The sequence below is a fragment of the Manis javanica genome, chromosome 14, assembly GCF_040802235.1.
Source record: "Manis javanica isolate MJ-LG chromosome 14, MJ_LKY, whole genome shotgun sequence".
NCBI lineage: Eukaryota > Metazoa > Chordata > Mammalia > Pholidota > Manidae > Manis > Manis javanica.
The window spans coordinates 5725982-5748576 of NC_133169.1; the positions used below are offsets into that span (position 1 = coordinate 5725982).

At 39.4% G+C, this 22595-nt stretch overlaps 1 protein-coding gene and 1 non-coding gene across 11 annotated transcripts in view; both read right to left on the reverse strand.

Moving 5' to 3' along the window:
• UHMK1 (U2AF homology motif kinase 1) overlaps positions 1-15992 on the reverse strand; it is an 88655-nt gene extending 72663 nt beyond the window's left edge. For 3 of the 10 annotated variants that reach the window (XR_012125132.1, XM_073221789.1, XM_073221790.1), the window contains exons 1-7: positions 15548-15992; positions 13888-14180; positions 13111-13302; positions 11007-11101; positions 6464-6540; positions 6215-6313; positions 2931-3019 (exon numbers count right to left, since the gene is read on the reverse strand). Coding sequence is in view for 9 of the 10 variants with exons in the window: in XM_073221789.1 (XP_073077890.1) it covers positions 2931-3019; positions 6215-6313; positions 6464-6540; positions 11007-11101; positions 13111-13302; positions 13888-14180; positions 15548-15815 (1113 nt within the window). In the remaining variant the exon portion in view is untranslated. The remainder of the gene's footprint in view (positions 1-2930; positions 3020-6214; positions 6314-6463; positions 6541-11006; positions 11102-13110; positions 13303-13887; positions 14181-15547) is intronic. The other 7 variants (XM_073221783.1, XM_073221782.1, XM_073221781.1 and 4 more) reach the window with 3 other exon arrangements.
• Positions 5120-5226, reverse strand: LOC118973496 (U6 spliceosomal RNA). The gene has a single exon (XR_005062872.1). It is a non-coding gene; the product is annotated as a U6 spliceosomal RNA (small nuclear RNA).
• Positions 15993-22595: the final 6603 nt, after the last annotated feature.

A 22595-nucleotide genomic window follows, 5' to 3' on the forward strand; every position in this document is an offset into this window, starting at 1 on the left:
CATAATAATGTTATGCTCTTTTTGTTGCTCTAAAGTAACAGTTACAGGGAGGTGAAATGATTTGAAATGACTTTTTCTCAGGTACCCATGAACTTGTGAACCAGGAAAAGAACTGCCTCCCCGCCTCAGCTGAATGCCAGGTTTGCTATGTCAGTAGTCTTCAAACTGGGATGTGGACATCCTAGGACACTCAGAGACTTGGAAAGGGATGCAGGAATAGACAGATGTAAGGAAATCCATTTCCAGACCCTCAATTTTCATTTGCACCTCTTCCTAAAATTGGATCTACCTAGAAATTCAAGACAGGTTATTCTCTTTCATTTCCCCTTTCATAGGGGCTCTTCTCCCACTTGACAAAGCAGTTATTGCCAAAGTATAAAGACCTCCAAGGCATGAAAAGAAGAGATGATCCCAAATACAGTCATTTTTAAAATGGCATCTTCCTTCACTGGTAAACAAAGCACCAGGCCATGCCTATGACTGGTCACCCTCATCCTAAGCATGGATTTCTGTTAAAGATAACATTTGACAGACCTGGGGTATTTTGGTCCGTGATGGGATTTTCTGATGTCATATATATTGTAAAATGGAGAGGTGGAACTGATTTTGCCCCTTCTGTTCCATGACTATTTTCAAACTACGTACTACTCTTGAAAACAAAATAGAGATCACCCTGAACTAAAAACTGCCCTTTACCCATATGTAAAGGTAAGTGGTGCTTTTCAGCGATTCTTAAAACCCATCCCTAAACTGTGTCATTAACTAGAAATGATAGTTAGGCTGTTCGTTTTCAATCTAATTGCATGCAGAAAATGCTACTGATAAACTTTCATGTGATTTCTTTCAGAAGTGTCCTTCATATAAGGTGTTAAGACCTATATTACTGAATCATATCATGAAATACATAATAAGCAGTCAGTGCTCATTTCATTCATCTTAAAATACTTAATATTGTATATCTCCCTTTTTACAAAAAATAAAAGTATGCTAGCTATAGGACCAGTTAGTTTCTAACAACACATACTTTTTCATCAAATACAAAAGAAAGTTAGACAATGATGTCCAGTAAGAATGAGGCTGATTTTTAGCCTGAATCTTAATTAATTCTAAATCCACACACGAAAGTTCAATGAGTAGACGTGCATTTACAGAAGAAATACCCTGCTTTCTACCACACGCCTTGCTTCATAAATAGCCTATAATTTTACACATTACATCACTTTTGACTACATAAAGAGGAAAAATGTTTTTTTAAAACTCATCATGAAATTACATATTTGAGCTTTATCATTTTAATCTTCACTACTTTTTAAATTATAAGATGCATTCCATAATTTATTTTTCAGTGTTTATATTAAAAAAACACAGTAGTTTTACTGTTAATTTGAATTGAAAAATTCAAAGGAAAAACTGACTTTGAGCTGTGATTCCAAGTTTATCAAAAATTGTTTTCATTCTCCTTTCTTCCCTGAAAATATTCCTCCTGTTTCTTTATTTCGTGTCTTCCATTTCATTTTTGACCACTGAGGTTAATATAGAGTCAGATCATGTTAATCTTTAATTCAGAACCTTCCAATACTTCCCTTCCCATTCAGAGTGGAAGACAGTGTTGTGTTACTGGCCTGTGAGGCGCACTGGGCATGTCCCCACCGCTCTCTTACCTCTCTGATCTAACCTGCTCCTCCCCCCCCTCTCTCACTGACCTCCTGAGACACGCCAGACAAAATCAGGGCCTTGGAATCTGCTGTTCCCTTTGACTAGAATTCTCTTCCTTACCTCTGACAGATTGCAACTCAGATATAGGCTCAGTATGTTCTTCCCCACAACCTGCAACTTACCCCAGTACGGCACTCCTTAAACCTCTCCCCCGCAAGCCTTTCTTTCCATAGCACTTGTGAGTATACATTCTTTTGTCTGTTTTGGTCAGTATTGTATCCCAGGGCCCAGAATATAATAGATGCTCAATAAATACTGACTGCCTGGATTATTTACAGCAATAATGCATTTAGTATGTTCCTGACACTGAATGAGACAAATGCTATTATTACTGCATTGACAACTTTTCAGACTAGAATGCAATTTATTTTTTTTCAGTTGCCAAGAATTTTTACAATTTTGAACCATAAGAAAAATAATTTTGCACAACCAGAGGTGATTTCACCCACCAGGGAACATTTGGCAGTGTCCAAAGACATTTCTGATGGTCACGACTGAGGAGGGGAGTGGGGGAAGGCATCTACTGGTAGAGGCCAGGGATGCAGCCAGCATACCATAGTGGGTATCACGGCTCCCCCAACAAAGAATTATTCAGCTCAAATGCCAACAGTGTAAAGACTGAGAAACTCTGAGATAGAGTAAAACAACATTCTGTTTCCCAAAAGATAAAAATACTACAGATTAAAGAAGGATTTTCTCCTACATCTTTGCCATACAATCTAAAAAGAACTGTGTGATCATAGTTTTAGCCTGTACACTTTACAGGTGGAATAACTGAGATCTAGTCATGTTGTGACTAGAACTCAGATTTTAAGATTCTAAGTACAGTGCACTTTTCTTCTTCCAATTATTTTTGGTGATTGATTCTATTATAATCAGAACCTGACCTAAATGATTTTCTAACTCTATTTAATTAGAAAAAATTGGTCAAAATATTTCTGTAGCTGACCCCGACATAAATTAACATTTCATTCAGTTGGTGTCACCGTTTACTATGGTTCAAAAATAGATAATACTTTTTAAAAAATAAATTTTAACTTATAAGAAAATATATGCAAATTATAGGACTTTTGGGAAAGATACAAAAAAATCCATAATGCATAATTCATCATCCCTGGCAATATTTTTGTGTACATTTTCTACGAAACTAAAACATTTGTACAGAATTTTAATAACCTCTGAATAATTCTGGAATTATGAAAACATTTGCTTACTTGTCCTCTGCCAGGATTTTCCTTTGGAACAAGCAGAGACACCACTGGTCCGTATTTCTGACACTCCTCTTTTACATCTTCCACAACATCTGATTATTAAAACACATAATAATAACGATCTTGATGTAATTAGTAAACAGTCATTGTTTTTCAGTCTTAAATCATCAAAGCATTTGGGAACCCATATTAAGTAATGAGGTCATTTTCTACACCTTCTAAAATTAGGCTTAAGAATAATATAAAGTCAATACATTTAATAATTTTTTTGGATTTCAAACTTAATGTTTTGAAGTTAATATATCAAATTATTCAAAATCCAAAAAAGCAGTCTCACTTTCCCAAATGCTATTTTGTTCTCCTCCCTAAAGGCAACAAAGATTATCAATTTCTTTTGTATCCTTCCAAAAATATTTTAAGCTTATACAAGCAAATACGACCATATATAATTTTTAAGTAAAAAAATCGAACTCTTGCCTTTTATTAACATTATATTCTTAAGATCTTTCAATATCATGAAATTTTCCCCATCTGTTTTATGGCTGTGTAGTATTTCACTCCACAAATGGTGGATAAACTCTCCAATATGCCCTCCATTAGTGAACAATTAAACTATTTCCAAACTTTTCATGATTATAAACAATACTGCAATAAGCTTGTACATATCTCATTTCCCTTGCGTATTTCTAAGTTGATTCTAGAAATGGAATTGCTAGGTCAAAATTGATATGAATTTGTCATTTTGTTAGAATTAACAACTTGCCTGTCATTAATGTTTACCAATTTCAACTCTTTCCAGTGATGTATGAGATGTGTTCCTGTACTCTACCCCCAAGAGGGTTATCAAATATGTTCTTCATTGTTAATGTGACAGATAACAAAGATATCACAGCACAGTTTTAATTACCATTTCAGTAAATGAGAATCTAAAGCCTCTACCCATTATTTAATGGGTTGATTTATTAGGGACTTGTGATAAAAGCCATAAATATTTTTTCCTAGATTCTCAGTTGTCTTTTAATCTTTCTTACGGTGGTTTTTATGAAGGTAATATTTGCTGGTTTATCATTTTACCGTCTCTGAGTTTGGTGGCATGTTCGTGCCTTTTGTGCTCCAGGAATGTACTTTTTAAAATCAGTCCTGGTTTTTTTAAGTTAAAAATTTTTTTACCTTTACTCCCTCCCTCTCACCCTTCCTCCCTTCCTTCCCTCTTTTTCTGCCTTTCCTCTTTAATTCCTCCTTTACTTTTTGGGTTTTTTTAAATACTTTAATATTTACTTGATTTGGAATTTATTTTGGTCTAAAATGGAAGGTTTTAATCTAACTTCTCCCCACTTACAGCTGTAAACAAACTTACCTAAAACTAGTGTTATTTGACAATGACCTTGCAAACTGGAACTAATACAGGTATTTAATGGCAATATATTTCTGCTGCACTTTTAGATCATGTGAGATTCTTAAACACTAATATTTAATAGCAACATTTAAACTTTTAAATACTTGGTGTATTTAGAAGCAGGAAAAAAGTGTTATATAGCAAGATACAAAGAGCAAAGTAGCTATGGTCCACCCAAGGTTTATTAAAGAAAGCCCAAGTTTGAGTTTTGTAGAGATAAAATTTACTAGTAGCAGACAGAATTAGGTGAAGAACACAGCATGAAGACAAAATAAGCAGTCTTTTGAATCTGAGACTGTTCTTTCAGATAGACAGGCATTCTGAAAAGCTGAAGCTTTTCAACTTAACTATCACAGACTCAAAGAAATTATGTTTTGTCTATTTGTCAGATAACTACATAAAGCTCAGGGTCATCAAATGATTTTGCCACACAAGAGACTAACTGTGGCAAAATTAGCCTTATCTGTAAAAATGCAGTTTTCTATAAAGAAAATGTTTAATCCTAAGCATCTGGTATTTTTAAGTTTTGTCCTGCTTTAGTCCATACACTATTCTGCTTCCAGAATGTCCTTACTAAAATACAAGTTTGACTATATCACTCACTTAAAATTTTTAATGGCTCCTGTTGCCTTCAACAAAGAACAAATATTTACTGGGTACTTGTAAACCAGGGCCTATTTTAGCCCTGATGCAAAACCCTTTTCTGTAGTTTATATTCCAGTGTTTGTATCTCTGGGATAAAATCCAAATTTTTAAACAAAGCAAACAAATCTGTTATGTATCCATATTCTTTTTTTTAAATATGGAACGCTTCAGGAATTTGTGTGTCATCCTTGCGCAGGGGCCATGCTAATCTTCTCTGTACCCTTCCAATTTTAGTACATGTGCTGCCAAGGTGAGCACTGTTTCTATGTTCCCGGCTACCTCTTTAAGCTTTAACTAACTGTTCCGCAATAAATATCCTAAGATACAGCCACACCAAACAATTGCTGTTCTCTCATTTTTGTGCTACGTCCTCCCCAACCCTTCAATTTTTAACCAGGCAACTCCAATTCGTAATGCAGCTCAGGTATCACCTCTGTGGAGACATGCTCACCGATCACTCCAATGAGGTCACGTACCCCTCCTCTCTGCCTTTGTATATTATCCTACTTTCACGTTTATCAACTGTAACTGCTTGCTATATAACTGTCTCCCCTACTACTCTAAAGGCAGGCAGGGAATAATCCACATTGGCAAGGACACAGCCAGTACCCAATAAATGTATCTTGAACAAATGAAATCTAAACAGGAGAAATGAAAGCACAGGGAAGGACTCCCACAGAAGGAAGTTGCTGGGAAATTAACCTTACATTAATCAGGTAAAGGCTCATGAAACCTAAAAGTCAAAAGGACCTTAGGAATTGTCTTAGCTTGCTCAAGTTGCTGTAACAATGACGCCACACACCGAGTGGCTTAAATAGCTGATACTTAGCTCCCACAGTTCTGAAGGCTGGGACCCCAGCACAGAGGCGAGGGAGTCAGTGTGTGGCGAGATGGCCACCTTCTTGCTGTATCCTCGTGGCGCAGAGGGAGAGCTCTCCTGTCTTTTCCTCTTTTTTAAGGGCATTAACTCCACTCTGAGGGCCCCACCTCATGACAGAATCCAACCCTAGTACCTCGTAAAGGCTTCAACTCCAAATACTATCACATTGAGGAGAAGGGCTTGCCATATGAATTTTGGGGGAACACATTCAATCTATAGCAGGAACCAAAAAGCGAGTCTTTTAGAGATTATATAGTTCAATACTGTCATTATATAAATTAGAAAAACACGAGAATCTTATGAATTGATAGGTCTATGCAGACTTATTCAAGGAAGACATCAAAACATAGTTTAGGAAGCATGTACCTTCATATTCCTCCTCGTTCTCCAGATAATCGTCATCCAGCACGTTCAGCAGCCTTAGCACTGGAGTCGGGAGCATCACCAGATCTTCAATGTGAGGGGCTGCGAAAGTTCAAGTTAACACGGTTAACTGTAAATGTTCAAGATCTATTGATGAACAGCAGGCAAAGGAGCTTGGGAATATAAATTCGTTCCGATGTCTTATTTGATTGTCAAATGACCAAGGAGAAAATAAAGATGTATACCACTTACCAAAAGGAATGCTGAAGAATGGACTGCACAATGCCATTTCAGCAGGAATTCGCCTGCTCGGATCACCATGAAGCATGCTAAGGCACAAAAATAAGTGTCTTTACAATTACTGCCAAATCTTGTGAAAATACAAGCCAGAAAGAAAATAAAAATGTCTAAATATTCATCTAAGCACTAATTATATCAGCGTGATTTACTGAATCTACAAAGAATATAAACGCTATTTACGAGTAAATGATTCAATAAATCATGATATATACCTATGTCACAATATTACATTTTAATTTAAAATGTTTCTGATTAATAAATACAACATGGGAAAGCGATCCACAGTCTACAACATCAAGTGAAAAAAAAAAAAGCTAGACATAGATTTGGGGTAATCCAAATTAAAAAAAAAAAGATATTGGTAAAATGGTTTTTTAATTCTGTCAAATCCCCCTAATAATAGAGCAACTTGACAGCAAAATCAAAAACCTATGGATAACATGTACAACAAAACTAGGCAATCCTAATAAATGCCAAAATTCAAGAGGCTAGGGAGAAACCATCAAAATAGTAGTCAGCCTTTCACCATATTGGCATCTATGTGGAAGGAAGCAGAGAAAAGAAACAGTTGATCTGATAAACCAGAGAAAAGAACAACCCAAAACAGCCAACAGGCACTCACTGGAAAGCACAGTAAGCCAGCTGGAGAAAAGCAGCTAAAACTACAAGAGCTTACATACATACATCCTCATTCCAAGGGTCGCAAGGGGTCTAAGACAGGAAGGGGTTGGAATAATCTAGACCCTATGACCTCCCAACACTAACCAGCTGAAGCTCCATTCCAGGGCAAAGTCCCTGCAGAAAAAAGGAATCTTGGAACTAGAATCCAAACTGAGTAGGACTGAGTGAATAAAAATTGAGAGAAAGACACACAAACACCAGGAAAAAAGTAGTGGAGGGGCAGAAGCAGATCTGAGGGAAAAACGCCTTTTTATAAGCATTGCATAGTAACAACAGAAAAGGGAGCCTGTATAATTGGAAAAGCTATCTCAAGTACACCACCTTTTATAAGCTTAGGAAATGAATTTCATACAAAAATGAGCCACATAAAAAGCCTTATACAAAGTTATACCAAAAAAACTGCAAAATTACGTCCCTCAGACAATGAATGTATGTCAGAAAAGACATGACCACAAGACAGATGGACAGCATGACCCACCATTTCAAAATGAGCTGAAGACATTTTCAAAAAATGATACATAAAAGAGCAACATCAATCAAAATTAGGAAATCTCAGAAAGTAGATAACAGAACTGAGGAAAGAATCAGAAATATAAGAAAAAAATAATTTCACAAAGTAAGATTAAGCTAGAAGAGATACAAGGATGAGTAAACATGAGATATCATCTTAAAAGTAAAAGGCAGAAAGGAGGAAAATTTTTAAAAATCAAAAAGAAATAATGAGGTAAAAAAAGATTCAGAAGACAGTGACGATATTAAATAGAGTCAAAGAAAATCCCATCTATGGAGAATAGGAGTGCCCAAAGGAGAAAACCAAAGCAAGGGAACAGAACACTAAAAATAAAGACACTCCTAAGACAAACAAAAGATCTGAAATTACAAATTTTTCTGACACTATAGACCCAGTACAATCAGAATCAAGATATATTCTGGTAAAAACCACTACACTTTTAAGAAAAACATGAGATTTTGGGGGCATCTGGACAAAAAGTTTAAGTGAATTTTAATATAAAGACAACTGTGTCTTTAGACTCAACAGCAACAGCAGATGCTAGAAGAAAAATGGAGTCATATATTTAAGACATTCAAGAAAAGAAAAATGTATGTCAAGGATTTTTATGTACAGATAAACAGACCTTCAAGTATAGTAAGCACGGTTTATTATTAGCACGCAAGAACTCAGAGAATATTAACCTTATGATCTCCTAGAAAACAAGCTTCAGCAAACTAAAATGATGAGAAGACATCAATACAAGGACCAGTAGTGAAGACTGAATACATATTTACATATAAAAGTAAGATTAAATGAGAATGTTAAAACAGAGAGTGCTTAACACATAACAGTTATATAATCTATTGATGCAAATACAACTATATCTAAAATGGGGGAAAATAGGAAAAGCACATACAAACAAACTTTTCATTAGTCTTACTACAGTACTATTCTGAGACTGTTTTATCATAATATGGAATAAGGCAAATGAGTAATTGTGAAATATTCTAGTTCTGGCATTGTCTTTGTCCTGAAGAACCAGAATTCTTGACATCAAGGAAGGAGATATAAAATAGAAGAATGATAAGTAAAACTCTATGGTCTGGAATTTGAATTAGTAATGTCAATATGAACTGTAACTACTTAAAAGGCCTAGAAACAAGACCATCCTGGTAGCAATGAATATTCCTAATACCCAGATTGTGGTTTTAAAATAAATTTCCTACTTTAAACCAGGTTTCCTGGAGAAATGGCTACTTCCTGGTCTGTGGCAGGAAACGTAAAGGATGACCCAGGAAAATCTCATCCTAACATAGCAAGGAAGCTGTAAATGATACCCAAGGACTGCCAAAACCACCTCACAGCACCTCACACTCACCACAGGAGGGTCAATTCCAGCCTCAGTTAAGGTAAAAACTGCAAAGGACTGAAATATCTAAAATACATCTCAACCACGGGTTAATAACACTTGGAGCTTTCAAAAGGGGATGATACCCCCTTTGAAGGATAACAGAAAAGTCAAGTTATTATGAAAATAAAGCAAACAAAGCATTTACTCTGTCTTTGGTTAACCAAACGAAGAACAAATGACAGAATAAGATCACCATTCTACAACTCCTAACAAAGTAATGGATCTAGGCAATGAGTATTAACAGCTGCCAACACATAAAACAGAGATATCTACACCATGCACCTCCTTTTAAAACAACATAATACTATATATAGTCTTGGGGGAAAAAAAAATCAAACCCTCTAGATACAACTACCAATTAACAGGAAATAGAAAACCATGTTAAACTATACCATGATAACACAGTCACCAAAATGCAGACTGTGGGCCACTATACTGAGACAAGAACCCCAGGTTGTTCAACAAATATGCAAGGGAAAAGGAGGGCAGGATAGGAGCCAGAAAGGGACCTTTCAGATTACAAGAGACTTCAAAGGGATTTTTATTTTTAAAAGAGCTTAATGTTTAAACATTAAACACTAAGGCTTAACGTTTAAGGATGCACACTTAGCTAATAAAACTATAATGAAAACAAGGAAATAATTACCATACAAGTCAGTGCAGTGGTTAATTTTAGGGAGGAAGAAGGGGCTTGAGATTGGGATAGGGTGAATAGAGGACTTCTGCAGTAGCTGGACTATCCTTGACTTGAATAGTGGATACAAAAGTATTCCTAAGGATTAATTCAGCTTCACATTTGTTTTCTGTATCTGGGTTTAATTCTATAACTAAAAAAAAGGTTCAAATAATTTGCATGCATTTTTAACCAAGTCAGTATTCAAATTCAGATGATTTGACTTTCAAGCCAGAATCCATTATATGATCTTACCCTGCCATCTTCTCAATGTAAAATGCAACCTGTAATATCTACTACCAATCAGATACTTAACAGCTATTTAAAATTAATTTGTAAAACGCATACACACAGTGCAAGTAAAATTGGCGAGATCTGAGTAAGTTCAGTGGATGCAGTGTCAATTCCTGGTTCTGATATTGCACTACAGTTACGTAAGATGCCACCACTAGGGGAAACCAGTGAAGGGCACACAGACACCTCTGTGACATTTCTGCAATTTCCTGTGAACCTACAATTATTTTTTCAAGTTAAAAAAAAAAAACTAATTGAAAAGTTTATAGAGTCAATAATCCAAAGAAACAGTAATATTCTGACTTGCTCAAGAAAGCCACCCTTTTGCAGCATACTAATTATTTTATTCATTTCTGGGCCATAATGCTAGAAATGTAAAAGATCATTACTTGCTAATATGCATTATTTATTTTTAAATACCCAGTGTGTCTGGATCTACTCAGAAATCAGAAACACTGTATCTGTCCTCAGAGTTTGAAATAATGGTAATTATTTAAAATATAATATATAATTACCTTATTTTATACTTTCTTTGGTAGTCCAAAAGCAAATTCAGTCTTTGTCAATAAAGACTCTCCTTAAAAACCTATATTCCATCAAGTATATAGAGCTACCAGAGCTACAAGAGGCCAAAGGCCCAGTGGCCATCATCTATCTTCCAGTGAATCAACAGCTACCAGGAAGAGCCTAATATCTGGTACTCACCACCAACAAAAGGACATTCCTTTTGAAATAATTTTTAGTAAAATGACATGATCACTATGTTTCTTACAGGAAGCTAGCCTGTACAGGGTATGTAACTTAAGATTTTTATTTCTAAGGAAGCAAAACCTGAACATGATCAAACAAACCAGAAAAAATAACAGAAATACATTCAGTGAAAAAACAAAAAGCTTTATATAGTAAATGAATGCACAGCATGCTTCAAGTACACGTAATGTACCTTTTGATAAGGTCTCTTAGGTGATAGGCTGGAATTGCGGCATTCACCACTGCTTTACTGGCAAATATGTGATCAATAATAGCAGAACTGTTTGCCTGCAAAGGGGCAGAAAAGTCTTCTTTGGTTATTCAGTTTCTGTTTACTGAGTACTAGGCACACAGCACTGTACTATTTGGTAAGTAAAATGAAACAGAAAGCATCCTCTTCTGAGAGCTTATAATCTTAATTGAGAAGATTATGTGTAATTTTAAGCTTCTAGAAAGGAGAAACATTATTTTTATATTCTCAGCACCTAATTTAGTACCTGGTACTCTATGAACATTTTACCAGATAAAGAATAAAGAAAGAAATACCAAAGCAACCACATAAAAATGTAGTTTGAGGCCAAGTGAGAAAATGAATGTGTGATAACGGATTCAGAGCGTCTTAGTGATGAGTTTTCAAGCAGAAATAAACTATCAGAGAAATAAGGCAGTTTTAAAAATCGCTTTTGTCCTATTATTCTTACTCTGAATCCTACGGAACATAACATTTTCCCCCTGAGTACTATGCTACCTCGGAATCTGGAAGTGTGTACATGAGTGAAAAGACTCGATACCATCATTATCACTCAAATTTACTACAGGCCACACATTAGGCCGAGAACTATGTATCATTTCTTTTATAACCTCAGTACTCTTACAATACACATGCTATTATTACCCTCATTTTACAGAAAGAGAACTGTGGTCTAATGAACCTTAATAAGTAACTTAGTAAGAAGTGAAGGCAAGACATAAACCCTAGTAGTTTGATTTCAGAGTCTGTGCTTGTTCTCACTTGGCAATTTGCTTCCATAAAAGATGACAAAATGTGGAATGAGTTTTTATCTAGAGAAGTGGACACCGAGGACTCCATTAGTGTACACCATGCCTCCAAATCTGCCTGCATGTGCCCTAGCTCTGACCTAGTTCTCATCGGTCAAGCAGATACAGTCCAAGGGGCTCAAAGACAGTCGAAGCTAATGCGAAAAACTCATCTGTGTTTGCATTAGTACTAGAGAAAGAATCCTTAGGCCTCGGCTGTTCGGGAGAATCAGTGATAAAGAATGATGTGGTTTTACTTGCATGGAAGCTTTTTTGTTTTGTCTAAAGTAAGCATTAGGTATTCCCACTGGGCTATTAAAATATTCCTTCTGGGAAGACTTCCAGAAACAGATGACTAGGGATTTAAAAGAAATTAGACTCTATATGATATAATATATATCAGATGCTCAAAAAAACTTAAATAACAATGTTTAGCAATTAATGGTTTTGATATTATCAAACCTCTAGCCTGAATGATACTGATATCCACTGAAGCCCCACAATATGTCTCAAAACATAATGGTAGTTTATTCCTAACTTATGAACATACAAAAAGTTCATTTCCCATGTTAGAGATTTGGAATTTAGAACTCATGCAGCCAATGTTTTAAGCAGTACTTACTTTACCAGGATAGTTCATATTCGGAAAATACATAAATATGAAGCAGTGAAGAACTGAGGACAGAACACTAAACTCTTGAGTAGCCTGGGCAGAATTTGGAGCCCAGTTCTAGAACACCCAGCTCTGATCTGGAGCAAGTGGCGTTACCTATCTGTGCTTCCAATTTCTCATTTGTAAAAGAATAACCAATATCCACTCCAATGATCCTCATAGATTTTTTAGAATTCAATGAGATTGTGCCTTAAAATACTTTTAACTATAAAGCATTATGTAAAGTATTTAACTTAGTGTTAATTATTTAAGAATAACAGAACGTATGAGTAATATGTTAGAACGTGGTATAACAAAAATACAAAACAAAAGAAAGCACTTTTGATTCTTTGGGAAAGTGTATTCATTCAAACATTTTATCAAGCACTTACTACATACCAGGCCACCAGCTAGGAACTGTGAGCATGCAACGCTCACTAGGCACACCAACAGCTACGGCAGTGAGCAGTAGCTTTTAAGGTACCAAAAATACAGAGAGGAGGATGGAGGAGAGGAAGCAATCAGAGTCCTCCACAGAATCACTGTCTTATTTATTACTCTTCAATTGGAATGGAGGACCCCAAAGCAAAGCGCTAGTGCAGTTTACCTTCCATTCCTGAGATCTGACTGTATGTTTCAGTTTCATTCCTGAGAACATTTCCAGTAAAATGATTCCTAGGCTCCAAAGATCAACAGCTGAGGTACATTCTGTATCACTCTGCAGGCCAGCCTGGGCCAAGCAATTCTGCAGTTCTGCTTCTGGAGCCCGATACCCGTCTGTCTGAATATACTTTACATCCTAAGGGAAATAAGTAAATATTACCACCAATAGAAGACTGATTCCTTTCCTTCCATCTCTACAGTGTATTTACTTCTCTAAAAGTGTAGTATACCACTGTCAGAAATGTTTAGTCCTCGGCTACCATAATTCTTTGTTTCATTAGAGGGACGGTTCTCACAGGCAAGCTGTATACTTTCCATATGGCTGCTCATTTTTTAAATAGTCTCTTGCCAGTCGGCACTGCTGGTAAGTAAGGCCATTCTGCGAAGAGGTGACAAACCATGGAGAATGGAGGGTTGCCTGAACTGTCATGTGTGTTCTGCCATGAGATAGTGCCCCAACATTCAAGACACCCGGAATGTAACAAAGCAATTAAACAAATGCTCAAAGATTAAAACAGCATTCTAGGTAGATGAAGTACTCTTAAAAATTTCTGAGCCCTCTTTGTATCGGCTCCCCCAACCTGACCCAGACGTATATCCTTTTTACCTGGTGCAATGCAATTCTTTTTATTTCCTTCATTCCCCAGGCATTTCAGTATTTCAGATAGAAATCTCTCTTAAGTCTCTACTAAAGCACCCCTGTTATTAAAGTATTTCTTACCTGATTGCCTTCTTTGAAGCTAAGTCCAAAGTCAATGAGTTTAAAACATTCATTCTCTGCACTCCACAGTATGTTACGTGGTTTGAGGTCTGCATGGACATAACCCTCATGATGAAGAAAAGCAAGGGCTTCCAGAACATCTCTGGCACAATGCTGTATCATCCACATGGAACAACCCTGGTGACTGGAATATAAAAGCAATTCCGAAACACTGACATCCAGGAGCTCAAGCAATAGACAGCGCGATGGCACATTTGGAGAGAAGTGGATTGTAAAGACTCCATACAAAGTCACTAGAAAAAGAAATGAATTATAATACTAAAAATCAGACTCCGAATAAGATATTATTAAAGTAGGTAACTCTGTAGTACAAATTTGAGATAGTCTAGGTAAGGATAACTTTGATGAGCAATCAAGCTCCCACTGTAATTTATTTCTCCCATGAATAAGACTTTTTGGCAACTGGGTTATTTTAATAAAATAAGATGAGACAACCTTCAACAGCTGATTACTATTCAAAGATATTAAATATGGCACAATAATTCAAACTGTGTTTCGCTAACCACTCAGTGGTGGGTGAATATGCACTTTAGGTGCCAAGCAAAAATGATGGGAAGTAAAAATTCAAATAATAAGTACTCTTAAGATGAATGTCACAACGTGCAAAAACAAAACTGAAGATTGGTTCTTGATCCAAAATAGTACTCTATAATCTAAATATTAAAATAAGAGCTAAAGACTTTCAAGATGACATTTCAACTTAATCTTGCAGAGATTCATCAAGTCCTTAGGCTTGCAAAAACTGCAAAAAATTTCCCTCTCAAATGCCAGCTTATATAAACCATTTAGAAGCCTTAAAAAAAAAAAAACAGCAACACTAGTGTTAAGAAATTCTTTGTCAAAATGGTAATACGAACAGGGCCACTCCTCAAATTAAACATGGATTATGCCTGCCAGGAAGTAAGACATTTCTTTACCAGCCAAGGCTATGTAACTAATTCTAAGCTCTTGGTGTAATGACAATGAACACCTTTCATAGATCAATCATCAGTCCTTATTATACATGTTGTATAATAATATATATGGGTGTATAAATAGTTATCTTATATGTCTCTTACATTCTGAATACCTAAATCATGAAACACAGTCTTAAGCAGGGTGAAAGCACGAAGAGTTCCAAAATTCACATTTCCATAAAGACTCCAATGTAATTAATACTGAGTCATTTTTCCCAAATCCATACTAAATATGTATCAGGTAACATCTATATTTGATTATCACTGATATCACAAGCCCTAGAAATAGTTCACATTTTTTTCACTAGCCCGCAAAGATTCAAAAATTTCCATACAAGACATGACAATCTAGCAAAGATGCATGCCTCACTTCACCAGAAAAGATAAATCTTCATGCTAATACGTGCGGCCTTCTCCGAGCAGACCCGAAGCAAAGGAGAACTTGCTGAGCATCTACTATGTGACACTGGGCAAAGCAGAACACCAACTCCACGGACTGCAGACAGTGATGGAGTGAAAGGGGGATGGGAAAGGGGCCCGGCTGGGGTGACGAGACGGCGGGACCGCTCCTTCCGCCGGGCTGAGACGGGGCGCATGCTGGCCTGGGACCCGGGCGAGAAGGGAAGGGGGACAGCGGCAATTACCGATGTTCCTGTGACCCTGCAACCGCTCCAGCGCCGCCCTCTCTTTGCGGAAGCCGTACTCGGCGGCCGAGGCCGCGGCCCCGGTGGTTCCCGGAGGTAGGAACTGCTTGAGGGCGCCGGGCGGCGAGCCGGGTGTGCCGCAGCAGCGCACCCGATACACCGAGGCCGAGGAGCCGCTCCCCAGGCGGCTCTGGACCTGCCACAGCCGCCCGAAAGCTTCCAGGAACCGCGGCGGCTCGGCGCCCCACGCGCAGCCGGATCCCGCCATCGGGCTGGACTGAGGGCACCGACACGCGAGCTGACACGACGCCCGGGGCAGGCCGGCAGCGCCCGCGGTCACATCCCCGGCCGCCGAACCCGCGGCTCCGCAGGGAGGGGCCTGCCGCCGCCTCACCGACTGCCAAGCACTCGAGCCGCCATGACACCGGAAGCCGCGTGCGCCCGGGCCAGAAGCCGGAAGTGGGGGACGAGCCAATCCTGCCGGCGGGAGGGGGCGGGGCCTGGGGGCCTGGGGGCCTGGGTTCCGGAGTGAAGTAGATTTGGAGAAAAGGGTTGCGGGCATCGGACGAGCTGCTTCCTTGCGTCGCTATTATTTAAGTCCTGAGGCTGACACTTCCACGTACGCCACCTGAAACTGGTGCTTTTTCATGTCGAGTCACCTCACCTCACGCCTGGGAACCCAGGGAAATAAATCCCTGCCTACATTCTTCATGGACGGGGCACCAAAGGGCTACCCCAGTTATAACGGAAAGGGTTTACCACCCCCTGCACGGCCGCGGCCGCTAGGAGCCGTAATTATGGGTGCCCAGGTCCTTGTGCCCTTTGTCCACACGGCCTATGACTGTCTCACGGAAAAGCACCCACTCTGGGCAAACATGGGTCTTTTACACACTTTCATTGTTCCATGAATTCATTTGATTCTTGTATTCATTCAACAAACGTTCGTTGAGTAACTTGCAGCAAGTAGGAACCCCAATCCACAAATGAGGGTGTGTAGTGAATGTAGTAGCCTTCCTTATTTTTCTGTGATTCAACTTTTTCTATTTCAAACTCCACTCAGATGGGGTGGCAGCAATTCAGTGGCAGACCATTTGCTCCCCACCTCCATTTCCTAAGGTTTTGCCCCAGTTTCCAGGCAGGTGGGGTAGCTTATGAAATGCAGAGAGAAGAGGTTGAGGAGCCATCTGCTTTTCAGTATCACGGGGCAGCATCTTGTCAGGGTGTGGCCGAGATATGCCTTATTGCTGCCTGCAGGCCCTCTCGGGGTCTGGAGTAGGCCCTACTATTTTTATCAGGCATTTTTCTCTATGTCTGAAGTTGATACTAATCTCTCGAGAGCTTGGGCTATTGGAATACAAAACAAAAACAAAAACCAACTATAGGCTCCTCTAAGGCAACGTGCACGCATTTGTCTACTTGCATAAGGGATAAAGGCCCAGTGGAGGCATTTCGGAGTGGGCAGGAACTTAGGTCCTGGGGAAGACATGAAATAGAAATGACTCTGATTTCAAGTAACGTGGACTTGGTACAATGAATTAACACGTGTATTTCATTATGATCGCAGGTGTAAAGGTACAAATGCTCTAAAGGAGGCACAGATAGATTGCTAGGAGTAGAGGAACTCTGAGCAACTGCATGTTAGAAAAGTGTGAGTAAAAAGAAGCATTTCATTCGAGTCTGTCTTGTTGAAACAGAGTGTACTGATCGAGATACAGCAAATACTGAACTTTTAGAGGTTGAAGAGGTCTTCCTTGTGACAAATATGCATTTTATAATCTATCTCTACATATAAGCCCTTTTCCTAAACACTAGAGGCAGAAGTTATCAGAAAATACCCTCCAGTAAAGTTTTTTTTCTTTATGCTTTTCCAACTTCTCTTAATACTATCATGTCTTCTATTGCTCCCTTGTTAACGAACAAGGTAAAGGACTAAATTGTATAATTGAGCCCCATCCAAAAGAGGTGCCAAGAATAATGCAAAACAGATGCACCGTGGAATGCCTTTAACTAAAGCGCTGGCCCACATTTTAGTTGTTGAGCTCTTGAAGATTCAAATCCTTCAAGCATGAAAGTCAGTTTGGACCAGCTAAGACAGAAAATTTCATCACCTCCAGGTGTCTGGGAGGAGTTTAGAGTTTAAAAAGTGTATGGGTTCCCTCTGTTGTTACAATGGGGAAATTACAGTCCCCGGGGGCCCAGAGGAATGTCACAGAGCACACTGCAGTCTCCAGAGTAAAACTCAGAGTCAGACCCAGATAGGGAGGCTTTTCCCCAGGCTGTACGGGGTGGGGCGGGCGAGAGGGACAATTGATTCATCCACTGGGTCTACTCCCAGGACCACTCTTCTTGGCTAAATGGCAGGAGAGAGCTAGGCAGGTCCATTGATGCTGGAGTTGCCTCAGAGCCCAAGGACGGGGTAGAGTGATTGGGAAAGGAAAAGATAAATCTGTGACCAAAAAGAAGACTTTGTTTTGAAAAAAAGATGGAAACTAAGTTTATAGAGCACATATGGGAGCTGTTACATTGTAAGGGCTCTTTGACAAACAGTAGCTGTTTAAAGAAACTGTACAGAATTATTGTTTTCTTATCTGTGATCCTCTATTACCCTTTGCAGTTATCTTCCCAAAGGAAGCATGGAAAACTTAACAGAGAAGCCTTTTTCTTCAAATTACTTCAGGATAAAAAGCCCAAAATAATAAATTGAAGAAATAGAAAAGAAGTGAAAAAAACTCAGATATGTCTGTGGTTAAATATGCATTGTCTAACTCTCACTTCTGTCAGGATAAAACAAGGTAATATGCATGAAAAGTTTGAAAGCTACAAAGCATGTTGTTATTAACATTTTCTTATAGAGCTGAGGGTGACAGAAGTAGAGGTAACAAATAGATCATTGAAGGCCCCAACTAGCTCTTGTGTGAAAAATAGGTGCTTCATAATACAGGTGGGTCTGAATGGCAGAAAAACTTATTCCTCAAGCCCCTACTGAAAATCAGTCAAAGCTTGACCTTTAGACTAAGAGACATTGAAGACTAGATATAGAGACAGGAATGTGGACCCAAATCCTGAAAGGTGGAAAAGCCCAGTAGCTTGAAACCATTCATTCATTTATTCATGATTTCAATACATGTTTATAAAGACCTACTGAAATTTCCTGGGCAAAGAACTCATAGTCTGGTGGGGGTGGCAGGTAAGATTAAAGGAGAAGAAGTACAGGTGAAGGAATGTATTTAAAGCATAAGAAAGAGCCCATCATTTGAGACTGAAGAGAGTCAGAAGATGACGGTTGTGGGTAAAGTGGTCTGATGAACTGAAAGGCACCGATGACCCCGAGCTTTTCCAAAGGTGGCATGAGATCAACATGGAAGCAGGTGGGGAGGAGTGGGGGTTGGAGAAAGAAGTATGCTGAGTGAGAAGTATGCTGAAGAAGATGGTGGGTGAAAATGGAATGGCATCTCCCTATCTTGAAGTTTGATTGATGATTGGCTCTGATAATATTTAGGAGGCAGTTCTGCACTGGATACACTATTGGGGAAAAGGCTGGGGGTAGGGGGTGTCTCAGTGTCACTCTTTTCAACTGGCCCCAGGAACTATTCATCCTGGAAATTTTGATCGGGGAATGACGAATCAGCATTTTATTAGTATCTCAAACAATGTTATGAAACTATACTCCTGAGCTTTCTCCCCACTTGCTTTATCCACAGCCTTCCACAGCTCAGTTAATGGAAACTATCTTTCCAGATGCTCAGCCCCAAAAACCTGGAGTCATCCTTGACTCTTATTTCTCCCATCCTTAAAACATACTCAGACTGCAACCATTTAAAATGTTTTGTTTTTATCACCTCCTCAGCTACTCACTTGGTTGAAGCCCAGATCCCCTTTGCCTAGATGGTGGAAATAGCCTCTTAACTGGTCTCCATGCTCCCATGCATGCCTTCCTACCGCCATCTCTCAACGCTACAGCTTGACTTCCGGTTAGAAGTCAAGTCAGGCCAAGCCTTTGCCGCAAGCCCTCTGATGGCTCTCACCTCACTCAGAATTAAAGCAAAACATCCGTCAGAAGGCCCATAAAGCTGCACATGATTTACCCTCCTGCCTCTCTGACCTCATCTTCTCCCACTGTCCCCCTTGTCCACTTTGATCACAACACACCAGCCTCTTGATTGTTCCTCAAACACATCGAGCATCTGTTTTCTTCAGGAAGGAAATTTGATGAGTCCTCTGCCTGGAACCGTCTTTCCTCAGATACCTATTGGTTATATTGTTTTAGATTTCTGCCCAAATACAGCTGAATTGGGGAGGCCTTTCCTGTCCACTCTAATGTAAATTAGCAATCCCCTACTTCCAGGCATTCCCTGTTACCCCTTATATTGCTTTCATTTTTACCCATAGTACTTCTATTTGGCATAGTATATGCTTCCTTCCTTCTTTGCTCCCTCCCTCCCTCTTTCCTTCCTCTTTCTTTCTTCCTTTCATTACTCGATTCCTCTGTCTAAAACGTAAGCTTGATGAGGACAAGTTTGATCTTTGCCTCCACACCGCTATACGTACAGGGCCTGCGACAGTGTCTCACATATTAGGCACTTGATAAATATTTGTTAAACGGTCATCTGCTTTTTCTCCAAAGGCAGCAGCTGAAGCCGGTTAATAGAGAGGAGATGACAACCAAGAGGAGAAAGTGGAGAAACCAGAAGGACTTTAACCAAAGGCATTATGTCCTAAAAAGGAAAGAGTAGAAAGAATTGGGGGAGATAGACTTTGAAGAGAGAAAAACAGAGGTTGAGATGAGCAAATCCCACCTGCCTTAGAAGAATAGAAGCGCTTGGCCGACTGTTGGGGGACGCATGAGAACAAGGAAGAGCCCCAAGGAAGGGGTCAGTCTGCCCACGGGTCAGGGTCATCAGATTTGGGGCTTTATTCATTTCATCTCCTCTCGCTCCCCTCTGATTGAGATGAGAATTTCGTACAGAAATGACGTGCACTAGAGGTTGTGTGTTCACGCAGAGGCAGTCTCCGTCTGCAGCCTTGGCCCTAAGGGCAGCCCCCAAGTCCCCACAGGAACACCAGTCTGTCCTTTCCTACGTCCCAGGGAAGTGGAAGTGTTAAGGCCACGCCGCCGTGGGTCGTCTTCCCCGGTGTAGCAGGATTATAAGCTGTTTCTTAATATTTGCTTTCCCCCATGTAATCATTCTTTTTTCTTTGAAGTTGCACATTACTGGTTTGCTGCACCAAGCAGAAGCCTCTGGGGCATCTGAAGGGAGAACTCAGGCCGCGCCCGCTTCCTGCAGAACCTGGGACGGCAGCCTTCTCCTGGGCGGGGAAGCCCCTCCGCTGACTTTTTCTTATCCTCGGTCCCGGACCAAGACCGTTTTGTACAGGATTGAAGGACCTACACGAGGAAATACGGGAAGGAAGATGCGGGAGGCAAAGGTGATTTGGAAAGAGGAGGCAGAAGAGAAGGGGACCAGAGAGATCGGGCCGTGCATTCAGTGCCTTCCTTTCCTCGCTTCCCTCCCCGCACCAAGTAACTCTTACAGGTGCTACTTTCCCAGGGACATTTGCATGAAGCGGAATTCTCACGCTCTCTGCTCTGTTCTCCACCTTCTGGTGGACGTGTTAATAAACAGTGAAGAGATGATCAGCAAACCAAGGAAAACCCAAAGGCCTTGATAATCCAGAGGCCCCAAGGTCAGCTACATATAACTAAGAATCGCTTCTTGATTCAAAAATGATGTTTCATTCCTGATTCTGAGATAAGAATGTAGCAAAAGAGGTACAAACTCAGATTGTTAACTCATCACTTGTCACTATTTTACTTGGTGTCACAGACTACCTTAATTATTAATTTATACTAAAAGCTGCATTATTTTTATTTCAAATGCTAACCGCTTTTCCTCTGAAAATTTAAGATTCTGCTTAGGAATTATTCGTTCTGATTCTTCCAACCTAAGCAAGTTCCCATTAAATTCTTTTGTTTTGTGGGTTCATGTATGAAGTTAAACTACTAACCCTGGCTGTGTTACTATGTATAGTCCTAGTATAATAATGGTACTGTATATTTTAATACTGTGTCTTTTAATAGATTTATATTGTATTTATTCTTTTGGACAGGGATGGATACAGAGAGAGAGTTTGAGGGTTTCTGGGGTTTTTTTTGTCATTCTGTAATTGTGTTATAATATAAGAAGTATTGATGGGATTTAGGCCAAGAAATCTAACTGGTGTGCAATGGAAAAGGGCAGATTTATATTCCACCTACCTCACATCCCAATTCTAATACAGAATAGCAGCAACAATTATTTTTTAAAATCCTTTAATGTGATAAGGCCAAGTGAAAGGCAAGAACTTCTTCCTTTCCTTGAAAGAAATCCTGCCCGACTCTCACTAAAGCTCTCAACCCTCTGCACATGTGGTGGCAGAGCAACTGCAAGGTCAGCTTTTCCCATGGCATGTTAACAGAGCCCACTGTAAGTCAGAAAGGGGAACGCACCAAACTGTCCTAATGAGGCAGGGGACAGAGGGACGCAGGCAGATAGAGTTCAGGGCCCTTGTAAGTTTCAAAAAAAAAAAAAACAACTCCAATCGAACTCAACCATTCAAAAGTACAATTAGTTAGATGAACCTCAGCTAAGTGGTTATGCCCTATGTAAATGAAGCATTGTACTTCCAGCCAATCAAGAGTGGGTTGCAATGTCATCAGTTCAGTTCTCTACTTGGTCCAGGGAGAGTGGGATTTCTTCCTCTCCAGAGGCAATATAAACCCCTGAAACCACAGCCCTGACATATCCTCCCTTGCTGCCTCTCCTGACTAGGAGAATGTTTCTCTTTTCAATCATTGAAAGAGCTCTGCTGGTTGCTCCGTACCCTTGTCTGCTGGCTTCCTTCTTCCTCACCTCCAAGACACGATCCTGAAAAATACAGCAGCATTCTCAGCCAGTAACACTAGCTGGAGAACGTGGGGTGGGAGAAGGGAGATTAGCAAATTCTTGAGGAGGAAAAAAAATCTCTAAATTTGCAAATGAAATTTCCCCAGAAGAAATCAACTAATATA